This window comes from Heterocephalus glaber, unplaced genomic scaffold (assembly GCF_053883595.1).
Source record: "Heterocephalus glaber isolate CG9 unplaced genomic scaffold, H.glaber_assembly_v1.0 deba00001719, whole genome shotgun sequence".
NCBI lineage: Eukaryota > Metazoa > Chordata > Mammalia > Rodentia > Bathyergidae > Heterocephalus > Heterocephalus glaber.
Window position 1 is genome coordinate 6,458,607 of NW_028258432.1, and position 18,053 is coordinate 6,476,659.

At 39.6% G+C, this 18,053-nt stretch overlaps 1 protein-coding gene and 1 long non-coding RNA gene across 13 annotated transcripts in view; one reads left to right on the forward strand and one right to left on the reverse strand.

Annotated features, from left to right (window-relative positions):
* Atp8a2 (ATPase phospholipid transporting 8A2) overlaps window positions 1-18,053 on the forward strand; it is a 641,036-nt gene that overhangs the window by 231,201 nt on the left and 391,782 nt on the right. For all 12 annotated transcript variants that reach the window (XR_015446599.1, XR_015446600.1, XR_015446601.1 and 9 more), the window contains one exon: window positions 7,875-7,939. Coding sequence is in view for 9 of the 12 variants with exons in the window: in XM_087199399.1 (XP_087055525.1) it covers window positions 7,875-7,939 (65 nt within the window). In the remaining 3 variants the exon portion in view is untranslated. The remainder of the gene's footprint in view (window positions 1-7,874; window positions 7,940-18,053) is intronic.
* Window positions 2,739-12,500, reverse strand: LOC110343910 (uncharacterized). The gene is made up of 4 exons (XR_002386169.2): window positions 12,343-12,500; window positions 6,897-7,213; window positions 6,597-6,753; window positions 2,739-3,523 (listed from the first exon to the last, which is right to left on the reverse strand). It is a non-coding gene; the product is annotated as an uncharacterized LOC110343910 (long non-coding RNA).

The following is an 18,053-nucleotide window of genomic DNA, read 5'->3' on the forward strand; positions in this document are numbered from 1 at the left end:
TGATACTCATGTTTGCCTGGCTTGAGATCTGCTTTGTGCTTTCATTAGGATTTCTTAATGACGAAAAAAGAACCTGTTGGGTAGAGAGGAACATAAATGCAGAGCCCTGTTTTTTATCCTTCTGTACAATGCCTGTCACCTTTGCTATTTCCACTAACATATGTGAGAGGTGATGTTCAAACTTTAGCTTGCCCGGGCTGCCCTGAAGGAAGAGGAATTGTCTTGGGCCAAGTATGAAAGACAATTAATGTATATAAGTAGCAAAACTTTGTTTTTTTGTATTATACTATAACATTAGCATGAATTAATACAAGCCTAGAATTTAATAAACAAGAAAGCTTTACATTTCTGCTTAATAACAAAAAACTCCTGTGTTCATAAGCACACACACATGCAGGCAGGTTGAAATACCGTTATCAGTAAACACTGAGTACAGGAAGTTGCACAATGGCATGCAACATCTGATACACATGGATTTCGACTGGACTGTGTGTGGCACAGAGGTGGAGTTAGCACTGCACTGTGGCCTTGTTCAGTTGTTGCCTACACTGTCCACACAATGAAGACATGAAAATAAGGCTAAACATATTCAACATAATGTTAAAAGCTTACAATTTTATAGGGCCACGTTACTAGCTGTCCAGGGCCACAGGTTTTAGACATCCCTGTTTTAGACATTCTGTGAGGAGTCCAGGCTTCTCTGCACTTCAGGACATTGTTGCTTAAGGTCATTCTTGGAGATTATCCCATACTTTCTCCAAGGTTAAGATTTGACACGTTGATGCTTTATTTCATTTTTCTTTAATCATTGACCTGTTATTTTGAGGTGCTGAGGAAAACCTGGATGGGAAGACCAACTTTCTAAATGGTTGGATTCTTTTATTTATTTATTTTAATGGTAGAAAAGTTTATTTGAAAAAATAAAAGTGAAGAGTGGAGGAGAAGCTGGCTCTGCAGAGTGAGCTCAGGCCTTGTAAAAGAGGAAAAGGCAAGATAGAAGTACACCCTGGAGGACGCAGGGTGGACTGTTATGAAGAAAGCCATGATAATGAGCTTTTCTTGGCATCTGTATCCTTTTATATTGTCCAAACTCAAGGAAGCCTGTGAAAACTTCTACATACAGGTCCTGAGAGGCAGTGTTGCAATCCCACACCCCAGGGTGATGTCAGGTCTGGGCCATCCTATTGAAAACCCACTTAAGTTCTTGAAGGGCTTTGGGAATTGTGCAGTGTCACACCTACTTCCCCAGCCAGCTTTGGCATGCCCTAATCTATTTTATTTCCCCTTGAGAGACACAGATCTCCGTAATTCTTAATGGGGGGCTGAGGATGTGGAGATCTCGGTCTTGAATAGCTTCTTCAAGCTGGAAGTGACTGTAGATTCTACCTAGATGGGATTATGTGCTCTCCAACTACCTCAGGGTGCTGGGGCTCACTGGCTGGGTTGAAGAAAGAAAAACCTATCAGAAAACAATGAGAAAAGTTAATAACCATTGAGCTTCACTGTTAGCCCAAATGTGAAGAGGAGGTCAAACTTCTGTGCTTCCTGTAGCCGCACTGGAGTTTTATATTCTGAAGAGAAATCTCTTCCAGAGGCTCACTGGAGTAGATTTCTCCTTTTGGGTGATCTTGTTTTTTTCAGACAGTTCTGATGGGACTGGCTTTATTCTAGAAAGATGAATGCAATTGTCTGTCTCTGCCAACCTTACTGCAGTGGATGTGGTAAGCATTACTGAGAGGGCGCTGTCTTAGTTCCTTTTCTCATTGCTGAGACAAAATACTCGACAGCCAAAGTTAAAGGAGGAAAGATTTATTTAGCTCATAGTTTGTAGAGGTTTCAGTCCACCACTGGCTGGCTCCAAGCCAGGGTGGCCTTGCAGAGGAGAAAGTTCTTGGTGGGCAAAAGGTAGCAATGCAGCAAGGGGCAACCACAGTTCTTTCTATCCCTCATATGTTATTCAGGCTACTTAGGATGGGTAGCACTCATAACCTTAATCCTAGTGCCCTTGATCCTAGCATTATACCATGTCACTTCCAGCGTCATACACTCTAGATCCAGCCACTTCTGAAAAAGCCCCACCTATGACTACATGAGGCTTTGGAGATTTAAACACAAGCTGTAATAAGGGCCCTTCCATTTTGGCTGGTCAGCAAAATGACCCCTCTCTCCAAGTTTTTAGGAGCACTTGGTCTCCAGAACCGATAGGGTGGTCTGTCTGGGGCAGGATCTGGGAGGACTGTGTGCCCATACATTTGGATAGCCTGTTGTACTTAGACTAGATTAATGAGATACTGTAAGAGTCTTATGGCTCTGGATCCACTATCATATTAGAGGATAGAAATGGCTTCCATGTAACATCTCAAGTGGGCTCAAACTTAACCCAGTTTTGGGCATGTTGTGAACCCTCGTGAGCAGTATTGGCAGCAGTCAGAGCCAGGACTCAGACTTCTCTTAGCAACATTTTGCCAGAGCTTGCTTTAGGGTCTGCTTGGCTCTCTGTACCTTTCCAGAAGAGTGAGGCCCACTTCCCATGTAGGATTTTTATAGCTTCTCATTATGTCCCTTGAGAAAGGACCAAAATAGATCCTTAAGAACTGGGAATAAAGCCTTCTTGCTTCCCTATCAGCTTTTTGATTTCCCAATGAATTTTTAGACATTTCACTTTTGTACCCTTTACAGTGAATGACCGAAACCTGCCCGGGAAGAAGGAGCCAGTGCTTTTAATAGTTGTACAATTTTCTGCCTGTGCTTTATAGATGATTGACAAGGCTACTTCCACCAGTGAACCACACCTCCTCAGGATTTTGAAGGGGCAGGTCACTGATGTCCTGCCCTCTTGCATAGGTCTGGGAGATAACTTGTTCACAAAGAGTGGCTAACAGAAATGGTTCACTTCTGGGGCTGTAGGCATCAAAGAATCAGGGTTAATAATAGTGTGGGTTTTTATAACAACCTCAGGGGTATTGAAGAGCATGGATCAATACTTAGTGAGCTGTTTCCCTGTTAACCACAAGTAACTTTGTCTGCAGAATAGCTCTGACCTGATGGGAAGTTATGACTTCTAGTTTCTGTCCCAAAATTAACTTTGCAGCTTCTTCTGTTAGTAGAGCTGCAAAGAATCTCTGATTAGGGGTCCCCTCAACCCCAATTATGGCTATAGATCCAAAGGAGTGTTTTCTATAGAAGTAAGTCAAAATAGAATGAAGTAATTGAATTGGTTCACCCATGAAGTCTAAGATGATCCAGGGTTCCTCGGAGGAGATGGTGATGTCTGTGGATGCAGGCATTACAGGTTCTTCTGGGCTTCTTCAGTCATCAGAGCAGGAAATAAGGGTTCTGGGTGATCTATCCTCTCTTTGGGAGTAGGGACAGTCAGACCACAAGTCAGGCACATTTACCTGCCTCACATATGGAGCAGGGCCCAGGCAGAGGGTTGGTACAATCTCATGCCCAGTTTCCAATCCTCTTGCACTTGAAACAGGACCTCTTTCTCCAGCCATCCCTGAGTTTTTCCTTGGACCACCTGGGTAGATTTAAACCATCACTAATTACAACAGCCATAATCCTAGCCCTTCTCTTTTGTTCCTCCTCTGGGTCCTGATTGTTGAACACAGAAAAGGCCATGTCCAGAAACTGGACCATAGGTGTCTGTGTCCCCATATGAAGTTTTTTAAACTTATACCACATATCTGGGGCTGATTGACAGATGAAATATTGTCCCACTAGTGCTTACTCTCTCTGGAAGATGGATATATAGTAGTATATTTATAAAAGACTTCTACTAATCCGTTATGGGAGACGGCTGGATTTCCTTTGCACCCTGTATGATCCCACTCACTGTATCATAATGAACAGACTTTAATGTACCTCTTTATTCCCGTGGTAAGAGCAGCCAGCATATTGGACATCATTTCTATTTCATGACCAGCCTTATAGACCCAGTTTGGTTCTGTTGAAGGGAGAAAAAGCTGTTCTAAGGTAGTTTCTTTCCCTTTTCAAAGCATATTGCTCATCTGCATAGTTCCTACCCTCTTGTAGGATTCTTTGTCTTTCATCTGGGATATAGCAAGTGGTCAAGATGAAATGGCCATCTAGTTATGATAAATCAAAAGCAAGGATCAAAGTTTGAAATCCAGCTTCAAACTTACTAGAGTCCTCTGACAGTTGCCTTAGTCATCCTTTGCAGTACAGGACATTGGCAACTGAAAAACAGATTTCTCTTAGGGGCAGAATAAGTTGTGAAGTTGAGTCCAGTGGCACCTGGGTTCACAAATTCAAGCCCCTCCACAAATCTGGTTGCAGAACTCACTCCATGACTCCAGCTTCAAATGAACCACAAGCATAGAATATGTGTGCTTGCAGTTCAGTTGCAGCCAGAATCATGGAACAAACTTTGGGACCAGAACCATGGAAAGAACCAAGTCCATGAACTGAGGCACCACCATAGTAAGAAGCACCACTTCAGGTTCAACCTGCATTGCTTAAAGCTGTCTGAGAAGCATGATAAGGGGGCTGAGGAATGCTGAGTTCCCCTGAGGCACTAGGCTCTAATGGAGTTCCTGAGTCACTTGGAGGGGATGGACTTGATTTATTGACCTGAGGACTATAAAAAGAAGGTTGAGAAGACCTCCCAGTCCCATCAAACAGCTCAGAGAGACCCACATCCCCCTGAGACACAAGTGGGAGGTCTTAGGACCACGTCTTCCAGTATATCTTTCTTCTCCTTGGGGGCCACTCTAAACACCGTATCTGAGCATTCCCTTTGATAGTCACAAAAACCTGAACATAAGGCATTTCATTCCACCTTGTATGTTTTAAGCAGAAACGCTATAAATGGAGAATAGTCTCATAGTATAAAACAATTAAGTACCATCACATACCCATCTCTAACCACCACCCAATTTGTACTGAACCAAACCATGTTGCAATAGTAGATAAGTTGTTCCTGTTTTAGATTGTCAAGATCAAACCTTTCCCACTCATCAAGAATATGGCCTAATGGCAAAGGTGGTGAAATCCATGTGGTAATGAGGTTCAAGAGATTTCCCATTGGCTTGGCTTGGAGCCTATAGAGAGAAGGAGTCAACTAGGTCTTGGCTCCTTCAGATGGCATCCCATGAAGAAAGAGGAGACCCCAGGGTTCCACAAAGCATCCCTTGTGAGACCCTAACACAGACTAGACAGATGTCTCTGTCCAGGTGATGCCAGCATCATTAAGCACAGAAGAAACCCCCTGATTGCTTTTGTCTCCATATTTGTACCCATTAACTCATTAGGGAAAAGGGGGCAAAGTCAACTTGTTGCCCTTACCTAGTCCTTTAACTCCCATGATGTAAGGGCATAACTTCCCCACGCCAAGTTCCCTTAGCCAGTGATGGTCCAACTTGCATTTTGAGTCCTTTGACGATTCTACTTAAGCAGAATGGAGCCAATTGGGAAAATTGTTTCTTGTATTTACTCTGATAGTAAAAAGGCTAAGAAAGGGGATGGCTCTGTTTTTGTGTACTCACAGTTTTTTCAATTAAATTTTAAACGTTGTCCATTCTGCTCAGGTTATCAGGCATAAGGTTTTAAATTGCCTGCACTTGAACATGGAAGAAATCCAGCCAGGATGCTGTAGCTTCAGATGGGATTTAGGACATGGAGAAAGTGGGTCAGCTAAAGCTGGCTTGAACAGGCCTTCCCCGCTGTTGCCCTCCTTCAGCCAAAGCCTTGGGTGTTTCCTTTTAAAACATACAGACTTTTTCTTTTCCATGTGGAAAAGACACATGGCAGTGGCAGTTAAAGTAAATAAATAAAAAAAAGAGCTTCCTCCTACTTGTTCTCCAAAATCAGGGACTTGGCTCATAAGGCCATTTAGAAGAAAGAAAGAAAGAGAGGGGGGAGGAAGGAAGAAGAAAGAAAGGGAGGGGGAGAGAAAGAAAGAAAAGAAAGAAGAAAAAGAAAGAAAAAGAAAGAAAGAAGGAAGGAAAGAAAGAAGAAAGGAGAGAGAGAGAGAGAAAGAAAGAAAGAAAGAAAGAAAGAAAGAAAGAAAGAAAGAAAGAGAAAAAGATGGTGGCAGTTGATGTAAGCCCACATCTAGATGTGTGAATCTATGCAGGCTCTAAGCCTGTTTATTGGTGCCACCCACACACAAGATGAGTCTCCCTTAATCCTACTGTTTTACCCTTAATCCCAGCATCACATAAACTGAGAAAGAAGCACCCAGGGTGGGGCATCCCTAATCCTAGCATCATACCAAAACACAAACTTAGAAGAAGAAAAGCCATTTACAAAACTGGAGTAAGCAGAGACCAGGTTAATCCCCCCCCCCCCCCCCCGCAAGGATAACAAATAAATGCAACACAAACCAAGAAAAGCAACTTTGAAAAGTGGGGTAAATGGAGAACAGGTTAATTTAGTGCAAGTAGCTAGAAGGAAAAACAACAGTCTACATTCCCTTCCCCTATCCCCATGGCTGGGCCAGGAAACCCATCCCTGGTACCTTGAGAGGAGTCCCTGGATTCCTGGCTTGGGGGAAAGAGTGAGGGCAAGAAGGAGTGAAGAAAAGAAGCCTCACCAAGAGAAACAAAAATTGTGCCCAATATGGGCCTTACCTTGACTTTGGTCTCCAGTTCCTGAGCTTTACTCCTGGCTAGCTGTGGCAAAATGTTTCCTGGTGGTCTCTTTCTAAAAGCGACTCATCAAATAAACGTTAGCAGGTTTTGTGGTGCTTATGTCTCCTTTTGGAGCTGGTTTCCAGGTTCTTCTCATCTTGAACAAAGAATTGGACAAAACGAGTGAAAAATAGTAGCAAAGTTTATTTGCAAAAGGAAAAGTGAAGAGTGAGGGAGAAATTGGCACTGCAGAGAGAGCTTGAGCTGAGTAAAAGAGGAAAAGGCAAGATAAAAGTATACCTTGGATGATGCAAGGTGGGCTATTGTGAGGAAAGGCAAGATAGCTGGTTGAGTTCTCTTTTTTCACCTTTTCTCAGTGAGAGAAATGGAGAGGGGATGAAAGGCCCTGTCCAGGCCAGTCCTCAGTGGGACAATGAGGTGATATGGGACGATTCTGAACACTGGAGCCCCGGCAGCCACTGTAGGTCTTCACAGTCACAGGAGCTGCCTCCTTCTCTGAGTGGGTAGACTCGAGGGACAGGAGCCAGGGTACTCTTGTCTTGATGTCTGAGTGGTCACCAAGTAGGAAAGCACTTCTTTGAAAACCTGTCCCCTTCCTGAGAGGGAAAGAAGAAAATATCTGTCTTAGCTTATAGAAATAATTTTATTTAAAAGTGAGTTGGAAATTGTTGATATTAATTGGGAATACTTCTGTTCAAAACAAACCTTTTTATTAAAAAAAACCCCTCAGATTTAATTCTTGCAATAGGGATTACTTTGAAGTTTTGGCAAGAAAAGTGAGTTCCACAATACAATAATACTCCTCCAAAACTCGTGTGAAATACCTGCTTTCAAAAAAGCAAACAAGGGTTCTTGCTATTCTAGTAAGCACATTTATGCTGTGTTAGGAGAGCATTGTTGGATTCTGGTCGTCTTCCTAAAGTGTTTGCTGTTATTTTAGATAATCCAAAGCTTATTTTAATGTTATAGAAGGAGAACAAGGATAAAGAAAGAGCCACTGAAATTTGACAAGTATTTATTTTAGCCTTTAGTTATAAAGCCCTTCTCAACCAGTTCTGTTCACACTGTCTGAAAAACTCAAAGTCAGTTTAGACTTATGTTTCCTGCACCCTTGTCCTATTACCCTGGGTGAATCAGTGGGCTTAAAATGGTAATAAGGTAGACAGAAGAAGAAAGGTTGAATTCCATTAGCCATTGATGGCATAGAGACTCATAGGTGGAATGATAAACTCACAAGTTGTACCTTCTCCACTTTAGGATATTCCTGTCGATTGGTGTCACAAAATATGGCCCTTATCCTCCTAAAGGAAGATTCTTTGGATGTAAGTAGTTTATCAAAAACTGTGTCTTAAATAGCTGTATTAAACCCTTTGATTGTACTATGATTGTTAATCAGAAGATTTTTGTCGGCTACAAGCTTATTATAAAACCAGTATGTTTATATTCATGTTATGAATGGCTATTATAAAACTTTATCCTTAAAAGTCAAAATACTAAGCTTGGACTACTGCCTCATGACAATATTTTACTCACCTACAATTGTGTATTTTAAATGTGATAGTATTAATCTGGTTTAGCTTTCATCGTAAAATACAAAGCAATTTACACAAAATAATGAGACTTATTATAATTTGCATTAAGTGAAGATGGTAATCCCCAATTTTACATTACTAAGGAGACAGAAATTTCATTCTGGAACAAAGCTCAAAATAATGACAACACTCAAGTGTTAGGAGTTGAATTAAGTACATATTCTCTTAATTCCCCAACACCCAGATACCACCAGCTCAAGAAGGGAGACTTGGACAACATGGTTTCCATGTATTTTAGAGACAGATTACACCCCCCACCCCACCCCGCCATTGTGGCCTAGAACCAATGATGAGACCAGGAGCAGAAGCTGACTCAAGGGTAGCCAGTGACCTGTGAAATTGTTGGATATGATAGTATGAGAGAAGTATAAGACTCCATTTGTCAAGACTTTTAACAAGTTCCTGGCAGTACCCAGAGCCTCCCATCTAGACAGGACATTTTGTACAAATGCTAGGAATAGATGACAGGAGTGGTTACACTTTTAAAGGAGGAAGATTCGATACAGAGGTTTCTATTTGTACAAATTGGGAGGCCATGAGTCCAGCTATGAAAACCAAGATGTTCTCTATCCCTTCACAACCCCAAGGGCAGAAGTCAAGGAGAGAGCTCTTGACTTTGTATATCTCCTAAGGTGCCACTGCTAAGATGCTGCCTATATTAGTCACTTTCTTGTCCCTAGTAAAAAATACCTGACACTTGCATCTTAGTGGAGGGGAGGTTTATTTTGGCTGACAGTTTCAGTGGATTCAAGACTCCAAAGAAATGGCACAGTGAAAGGGTATGGTGAAGTAAAATTTTTTACTACATGGTTGCCAGGAGGAAGAGAGCCAAGGAAGGAGCCAGGGATGAAAATATACCCTCACAAGTCATGCTTCCAGTGACTTGCCCCTTATGACTAGGTCCTACCTCCAGTCTTTGGAGGCCGTTTTAGATCTAAACCATAACAATATGCTCCTAGCCCCCAAAAGACTCAATTCTATCCCATTATACAGAATATATTTAGCCCATCTCTATGAGTTTCCAATCTTAACAGATTCAGCATTGCTGAAAAGTCCAATCCAAAGGATCCTCTGAGACTCAAAGGAAACTCTTAGCTGTGACCTTTTGTACAAATCAAAAAGAAAGTTCAAATATTTCCAATAAACAATAGCACAGGGTTAACATTCTCATTCCAAAAGGGAAGAATAGGGGGACAGAAAGTGATCAGACCAAAGTAAGACCAAAACCCAGTAGGGCAAACATTAAATCCTATAGCTGCATACAGGGCAGGCTGTGGTGAGATGTAAGGCCCAAAGGGTTTGGGCAGTGTTGCCCCTTTGCAGCCCAGATGGTCTTGATTTAGACTGGCTCCACTCATTGCCTGTGGCTTCCTGCAGCAGATGTTCCACGTTCTTGGCATTCCCAACTTCCTGGGTCTCTAGTACACCTTTGGCTTCACTCTCACACCTTCACACACTGCCTTCTCATGGGCTTCGGCAGGGGCTGTGACACTGTCACACATTTTCACTTGGCCTCTCAGGTGGCCTCTAGGTGAAAGCCTCTGTGACTCTATAGCCCTTATATTCTGCAAGATCAAACCAGCACAACATGGATGGCACTAAGATCAGTTTAAGCAGTAGCCAGGCCCCCTTGGACCATGACTGCTGTGGCCTCTGAGTTCCTAAATGGCTTAACTTGGGGATACACTTCCCTGTGCATCCCAGGGACTCTCTTCTTCCTAGGCCTGTGGTAGGTGGAGTCTCGTTGATTTCTGAGATGCCCTCAAGGCATCTTTTTGTTCCCTTAAAAGTACTTGGCTTCTTTTTAAGGCTAATCTTTATAGGAATCATGCTTTCTTTTGCCTCCTCTATAGGAAGTTCTTTTCTGGTGAAACTGAAAACTTTTCAAATCATTTAGCTCTGCTATTTGCTCCTAATTTTTATTGTGTATCTGGCTAAAAACAGTCAAAAGTACCTATGTCACAGCCTCTATATTGGGATATCTTGAAATTTTCTCCACTAGATTAATTAATCTGCTGCCTTTAACATGTTTCCACTGGCTTGAACCACTGGGGCTACATGCATAACTGTCCCATCAGGTAGCTTGTACCACTAGTGGTACAAATGGATCTAATCACTTTTATTGGTCTTTTTACTAATAAAATTAATAAAAAGTGTATAAATAGACTGAATCTAGTTAGTTTCTTGCATTTGAATAATTACTACCCAAATATAAATACTAATTAATACTATTCATACCAATTAAAATTATTACAATAATCAACAAATTTATTTCATTAAATTAAAAGACATTTATTATATTCTTGTATTTCTTTAAAACATTTTATACATATAAGTGGCTGATTTGTGCTGTGTGCTAAGAATGTCATATGTGTTTGGCCTTTTTTGTGGGCACAGCAGCAACCATTTTTTCTGGTAATTTTTGATAACATGATTGCTTATGTGTGTTTCTTGCCAATTCTAAATAAGTTTCTATAAAGTGAATGGTTTTTCAAGTAATTTGTGCCTGTGGCATTTCTTTATGGGTTAATAGTTCATCAGTAATTAATTCCCTAAATTTTAACATGAAAATCATACAAATACCCCATTGCTGGTATATATAATACATATGTACAGCTGCTGTACCCCAAATTTGCTGTATTACAATTTTTTATACCATTTTAATATTTTCCTTAAGGAAATGTAATATGATGACATCTGGTCTGCTAAATTAACACCTTTCTTTGCATTATTGTAATCAAAGAAAAGATCAGGTTTTATGTTTCCAAGTTTTCCTTCAATCATTGTACATGTATAATTTTTATAAGTTGGTAACATACAAATGGTTCTTTTATCAGTCCATTTATACCAGCATAATTTTCAAAGCTTATGATTTCACCATATTTTTGCTTTGTCTTTACTTGTACTGATAAAAATTTTCAATTTGGCTTTCTGTGCCACAAAAGTACATTTCTTTTTGTAGAATTTCTTATGCTAGGGGTATGTTTGAATAATAGATATATGCAAATAATGTACAGTGTTCAAATGATAAGCTATTCAGTAATTTCAAAATAATATCATAAGCATGCCCATGCATCCAAGGATTTTCACTTTTTCCAGCACAGACATGTAAATCATAAACATGTGAATCATAGACATGTAAATCATGTTTACATAGACATGTAGACTATTAGGCAAATATAATTTATAAAATTTTATGCTGTATTTGTGTCCTTTTATGTATTGGCAAAGATGCAGGTCTCCTCACTATTGAATCATATTTTCATCTATCACTGAATCTTTTTCAGGTTTTAGTGCATTTTTGAAAATACTAATAATTTCTTCCATGATTTTTCTAAATTTATTCAAGGGACTGTTGGTTCTGCATGTGATATTGTCACAGTAATGTGAACAGTTCAAAATAGCTAAAAATCAATCACATTGCATGGTGTTCTTTATATGTCTATTGGCAAGCATATTATTTTCAGACTAATGCAATCTAATATCTGGTAATGGTACTATCTCTATAATTAATAATACAGCTCTAAAATTTTTCATCTCATTAATTGTAACAGATTCCTAGCATTGCTGATATTTTCTTAAAGCTTCATTGAATGGCATATCTGTTTCTTCATCTGTAATTTTGAGTATATTATTTGATATAAATAATTTATACAATACAAAAGTATCACTGCAATTAATATTTACTAGTAGTTCTGTGTTTTGAAGTTCCTTGTGCTCACGTTTTATCACATTTCTTTCTATTATTGGCTAACATACTTCCTTTTGATCTTCTACATTCATTTCCAAATCCGCACTATGTTCAATGAATGTATTATTCACAAAATTACATTTGTCTACCTCTAATGCATCATCATCTGAAGACTAATACATTGGTTGTGAATTTTTCCTTTCATGAGATATAATTGCAGATTTATCTGACGAGTCATCCCTTTTCTGTGTTTGATACTTGCGTGGGAAAAATTTTACAAAACCGAAATACTCTTAAAATTGAAAAATTAATAAGCTATATTATACATATGCTTACTATTATACATATATGCATATAAAAATTATATTTTACTTACAAATGAAAGTCCCAAATGAAAATGAGAACCATCAAGGAACAACAAAGGAATAAAAGAGAAATTTACCACTGAGCTTTATCAGAGCCCCCTGCAGCAAGTTCCCATCTCCTGCGCAGTGCTATGGTGTAAAATTAAAAGAAAAACTCAAAGACAAAATTAAAGAGACAGAGAAATGGGGAGCCAGGATGACCAAAGCTTGTGCAAGCAAAGTTGAATAAACAAAAGCCCTAAACATCCAGAGCTGTTGATGCTTATTGGTGACATCACAATTGGATTGAGGTAAAATGGCTACATGGAGGGACTATGTGGAATTTCTACAGATACATTTCTGATTCAGGCAATACTTATAAAGGAAGAGACAAAGCATTCTTGAATTAGGAACAGAACAGAAAAAATATAGGTTGTCTTTTTAGTAAAGAAGGTTTTAATTTTGGGAAGAGAATTTGAGTCACTCTGACCTCAGCATGTAGGCTTTGGCCAGACTCACTTCTATAAAGAAGCCAGTTGCAGGGTTAACTCTTTATAGCCTGCACTGCTTACAGCCTGCTTTGGGCATAATCAGCAAGGCCATCCCCCACAGAGCTTGATAACCTAGCCATGAAATAAGAATGACTGTTTTTATTTTATCATATTATATTAACAAAAGAGCATACACAGATTAGCCATATAACATCAGATGATTGAATTCAAACCAGCAGTGAGACATGTGAATTAAATCAGAGACAACTGGCAATGAGACATATGAATTACGGCTCCATTGTGTGTGTGTTAATCTTAGTCTTCCACAGAGTCTCAGAACATGGGTAAAATTTTCTGCCAGAGCATAACACAAATGGCCTTTCATCCAACTGCCAGTGCAATTTGTACTTGTTCCCAGTACTGAGACTGGTCTTTACTATCTGAATTCCTATTAGCATTTTGAGCTCTCATCAATATCACACATGAAGCTGTTCTTACAGCATTCTAAAGTTTCTCTAGCCCAAATCTCCTTTCCAAACCTTTCCAAATTCTTTCCATAAACCATTTCTGAAGGCTTCTGAACCACATGGTCAGGTATAGCCGTAATAGTATATGTGCTGCTGAAGCAAGCACAGGTATAGCCGTAATAATGGCCTCATTCTGGATTAGTCACTTTCCCATTATTGGGACAAAGTATACAACACCCACAACTTAAAGAAGGAGAGGTTTATATTGGCTTACAATTTTGGTGAATTCAGTCCATGGCCAGCTAGCTCCAAGGAAGAACTGGCTTAACAGCATGGCATGGTGGAGGAAGGCTGCACAACATCATAGCCAGGAAGCACAGCGAGGAAGGAGCACTTGAGGATGAGGATATACCGTTTCAAGTCTTAACCCCCGTGACCCACCCTTTTTGGCCAGGTCCTGCCTCCAAATGTGAAAATTTTAGGGGAAATTTTAGATTTCAACCGTAACAGTACTTTTGGTTTAGGTGCTTTAGGATTTATCTCAGTGTAGCTCGTATCTTTGTTCATGTCATTGCCTGGACGTCAACTTTCTACCACTGTAAAAAAAAAAATACCTGTGATAATCAACTTGTAAAGAGAAAACGTTTAGTTTGGCTCGGCTTTAGGGGTTCCAGTCCATAATTGGTAATAATTGGTTGGCTCCGTTGCTTTGGGCCTGTGGAGAGGCAGCACATCATAGCAGGAATGTGTGACAGAGCAAAACAGCTTATCTCATGGCCAGGAAGCAAAAATAGGAAGTAGAACAGGCAGGGTTCCTATGATTCCCAGGTTGTATCTCATCTTCTGTACTCTACTGTTCACCTGCTCTGCAGTACCAAGGAAGCCTCACCTGTGTCCTAGGGTTCTAGTTTCCCAGCACTCCCTCTTGCACTTATTTTTCTTCTTCTCTGTAGAACTATTCGTCATTGGAAATATCACGTATGTATATATTCACTGTGATCAATACCACCTTAGCCATCTTGTCATCATCTCTGATTATTTAGCTATTATGAATAATGCTGCTCCAAACACGAGGAAATAAATATCTCTTCAAGAGCTTGTTTTCAGTTTCTTTGGGTATATACCCAGAAGGTGAGTTGTTGGATCATATGATAATTTTTAGGTTTCAATTATTTTTAGCCATACTGTTTTCCACAGTGCTTGGAGCATTTTACATTCCCACAGTGCCGATGAGGTTCCAATTTCTCCACATTCGCCAACACTTTTTGTTGTTAACAATTTAAGAAAATTATTTCATGATTTTGATTTGAATTTTCCTAATAATTAATGGTATTAAACATCTCTTTATATGCTTGTTGGCCATTTGTATAATCATCTTTGGAGAAATATTTTTTCAATTCTTTGTACAATTTTTTCAATCAGGTTATTTATTTGCTATTATGAAATACTTTATATTTTGTCTGTCTCCCTTTAGTCTCTTAGGATGTAAAGTCTATACATTAAAATCTGATTTTTGTTTAAACTGGGGATCTCCACCTTCAAGACAGTGTTTTCACATATTTGGAACTCAGTAAATGAATGAATGAATGAAGAAACTTAAGGGTAAGTTTCCCACTATCAAAAAGAAATTGTTTAAAAGTAACGCTAATGAGTGAGTGGCTACAGTAGCCATGATGGGCCAAGTGCAAGCTGAGGGTACTAGGGTACAGAAACTGAGTATGCCAAAGCAGCCTATTGGTGGAAAGCAGAGTAGAGTGCTGATGGAGAGAGAGTCCCAGTAGCTGGGGGGGGGGGGGTGCCTACCCAGAGTATTTGGACCTGAGGCTCCTTTGTTTCCTGATTATTGCCCAGTGTCAAGGAGCCTAAAACTTTAGATTACGGAGATAACTCAGAGATGGACATGTATTTTCCCTTCATATAAGGTGTCTCTGGAATCCAAGAGATGGACTGTCACTCTGCAGAGCTCCATCAGACTCGAACAGTTTTAGTCTTCTGGTTTACCTGACCTAAGTGGTGTGTGATGCCACACTAGAAAACTTTGTGGGTGTGTGCCTGACTTTCTTAAAGGACAACTTGTTCAGAATGATTCTTCCTTAACCAGTTTTGAACTTCATCTTTTAGTATAATGACATTAATATATTCTGTTGAGCAAAGATGAACTTTCTATGTATTTTTTGTTCATTGCTCAAACGGTATCAAAAATTTCAGTGTCCACTGAGGAGAATCCCCACCCCCCTGCTATTTTTTAGCTGTGTTAAAGGCATCCTTTTTCCATGAAAATTTTATTTGCTAAATGTGGAACGAGGCAAAGTCCTAAGACATTAAGTTAGATAAATAGCAGATGCTTAGTGAAGCTTGCAAGTTGAGTATTAAGATCTTAGGCCTCTGATGAGGAAGTAAACAGGACAGAGACAAAGGAAATGGCCTGAGAATGGGAAATTTTGGGGCCAGCCTCTTTGCATTTCTTCTGGAGGTTTGGCCTCCAGTGCAGCAGTATTCAGAGGTGGGACTTTTGGGAAGGTAGTTGGATCCCGAGAGCTGACCTCATCAGTGGATTGATCCATAGATTCAGAATTTGGAAGGTGGTGCTTACTCAAAGGGCATAGGTACTTACGGACTGTGTCTTGTGCCAAGCTCCTTTCTCTGTTGCCCTTCCATACTTTCTTTGCTTTCTGGTTGTCAGGAAGTAAGCTACATTCTCCTCCTTATACTCCTGGGCCCAAGTTATTCTGCTTTAGGCTCAAAGTAATGGGGCCAGCTGACCATAAACTGAAGCTTCTGAAACGGAACCAGAATAAACCTTTCCTCCTTTGGGTTGTTTATGTCAGGTATTTTGTCACAGGGATGAAAGATGAACTAACACAGTCTTTCATATAAGTGTGAGAAAATAAGAAGCTTATCTCAGGAAGATTGAGCTGGCGTGTATTGCCTTCGCTTGATCAGGAAGTATGTCCAGGTAGGACATAGGTGGTAAAAACAATTAGAAATCATCTCTGTTCAGAGTTTTTCTGTTGCCAACAAGATGACATTTAAGTTATGTAATATAGATGACATCAGTTGTCTTTGAAATAAGGCAGAGGATGGTGTTCACGCTGGGGGTACTAGATGATATGTTAGGATGCTAGCAAAACACTGCTGTGGTTTTCTTTGCTTTTCTTTTCTTTTTTTAGGTTGAGAAAAAAGCTCTGAGAGATTAGCTTTATTGAATTCCTCCTGGCACCTTTGACCCTTGTTTCTGGCATACTGACCAGAAATGGCTCTGGGGAGAATGCGTAGGAGCAGGAAGGTGTGCAGGTCCAAATAAGAAGGCTTGTCTCTGGCGCTTCAGCTCTTTTGTTTGTTTTTAGCCCATTGTGAGATATTGTCATTTGCATGTACTGCTTAAATGGAACTTGCACAGATACTGGTTTAAAAAGATGAGAGAAAGAAAAAGAAAATTGAATTGAGGGTAGGTAACAGCAGTAGTGTAAGCAAGAGCTACAGTGATGTGTCATTGTTGGTACTTGGCTGGTTCAGGCCGTTCTTCAGTTACTTGATGAGTTAAAATAATGATCAGTTTGGACAAATTTTAAAAAATTCATAGCTAAGCTCTTGCCCTAAATATATGGCATATGATATCTTAAAATGTTAGCTGTTACAATATAAAATTTTAAGAATTAGTGAGACTTTTAAAGCTGAAATTCTGAATATATGAACAAAAAGCAACAACTTTACTAGCAATTTGTTTAAAAAGAAATCAGTTACATTCCAAAATTTCACAAAATATACTATTAGTTATTGAATGATAAATGTCTTTTGATATTTATTAGTAAAAGACAAAAAGCATCAACCTATCTAGGGGACATTTGTTTTGCCAGCTGTGATGATACAGAGAATACAATATAACAACAATTAAATTGAGTATGGATGGAAGACCTACGAAAATATTGCTAGGAATTTCTAAGAAATAAATAATTGAACTAATTATGAAATATAGGGGATTTGGTATATTTTTAGATAAAAGTGCAGCTGATTTTAACACCTGTTAACTTATAGAATATATCCAATCTGCTATTTTTAACCAACCATCAAAAAAGGATATATTGTCAAAGATATATTTGCTCTTCATCAAGCATTACTTTCTTAACACAAATGTTTTAGGAAATAAGTATGTTTATCAGTGATACAAAGGCTGCTTAGGAATGAAAATGGAATCATGTAAAATTAAAGGCATTGATGAAAGAGGCTTCATAATCCAGTATCCAATATCCATATCCCAATTGCTGGACACGGCCATGAGTTTAAATTTTCAATTATGGAATGTGAGAAGTGAGGCATGAAACTTCTGCAGTACCATTGAGAGGAAAATCCCTGGCCTGAGTTCCGTGATTCTTCTGTTTTTCTGGCTGGAAATGGCAACTGTTTGAGCTACTCTGGAAACAATATGTTGAGGACAGTGAGTGCTCCCCTAGCTTAGGTCCCTCGACCTTGAGAAGCAGAACCTGCAAATTCTGTGTTTCTTGTTATGTAGTATGAAATACTGCGTGGAGAAGATCTCTGTTTATTCTGCTGATAATATAGAATCTGATCTAAAACTAGGGTCAATCAGTATAAGCCCTCCAAACACAGCTCAGTGCAAGCAAGATCTGCATGTGCTGGGCAAAGATGAGTCAATGGAGTCTGAAGATCAAGGTATCTAGGTTTTTTCACATCAGTACAGATGTCCTCATTCTGTTTTGTAGGGCCCTACTCTTACATCAGCCCTAACAGCAGTGACCTGCTGAGTCTCTTGTTGAATTTAGCAAGCTGGAGAAATAATTTTTTGAGCTTCTTGAGTGGTGCTGCTGCAGGAGAAGCAGTTCTCTGAGCCTG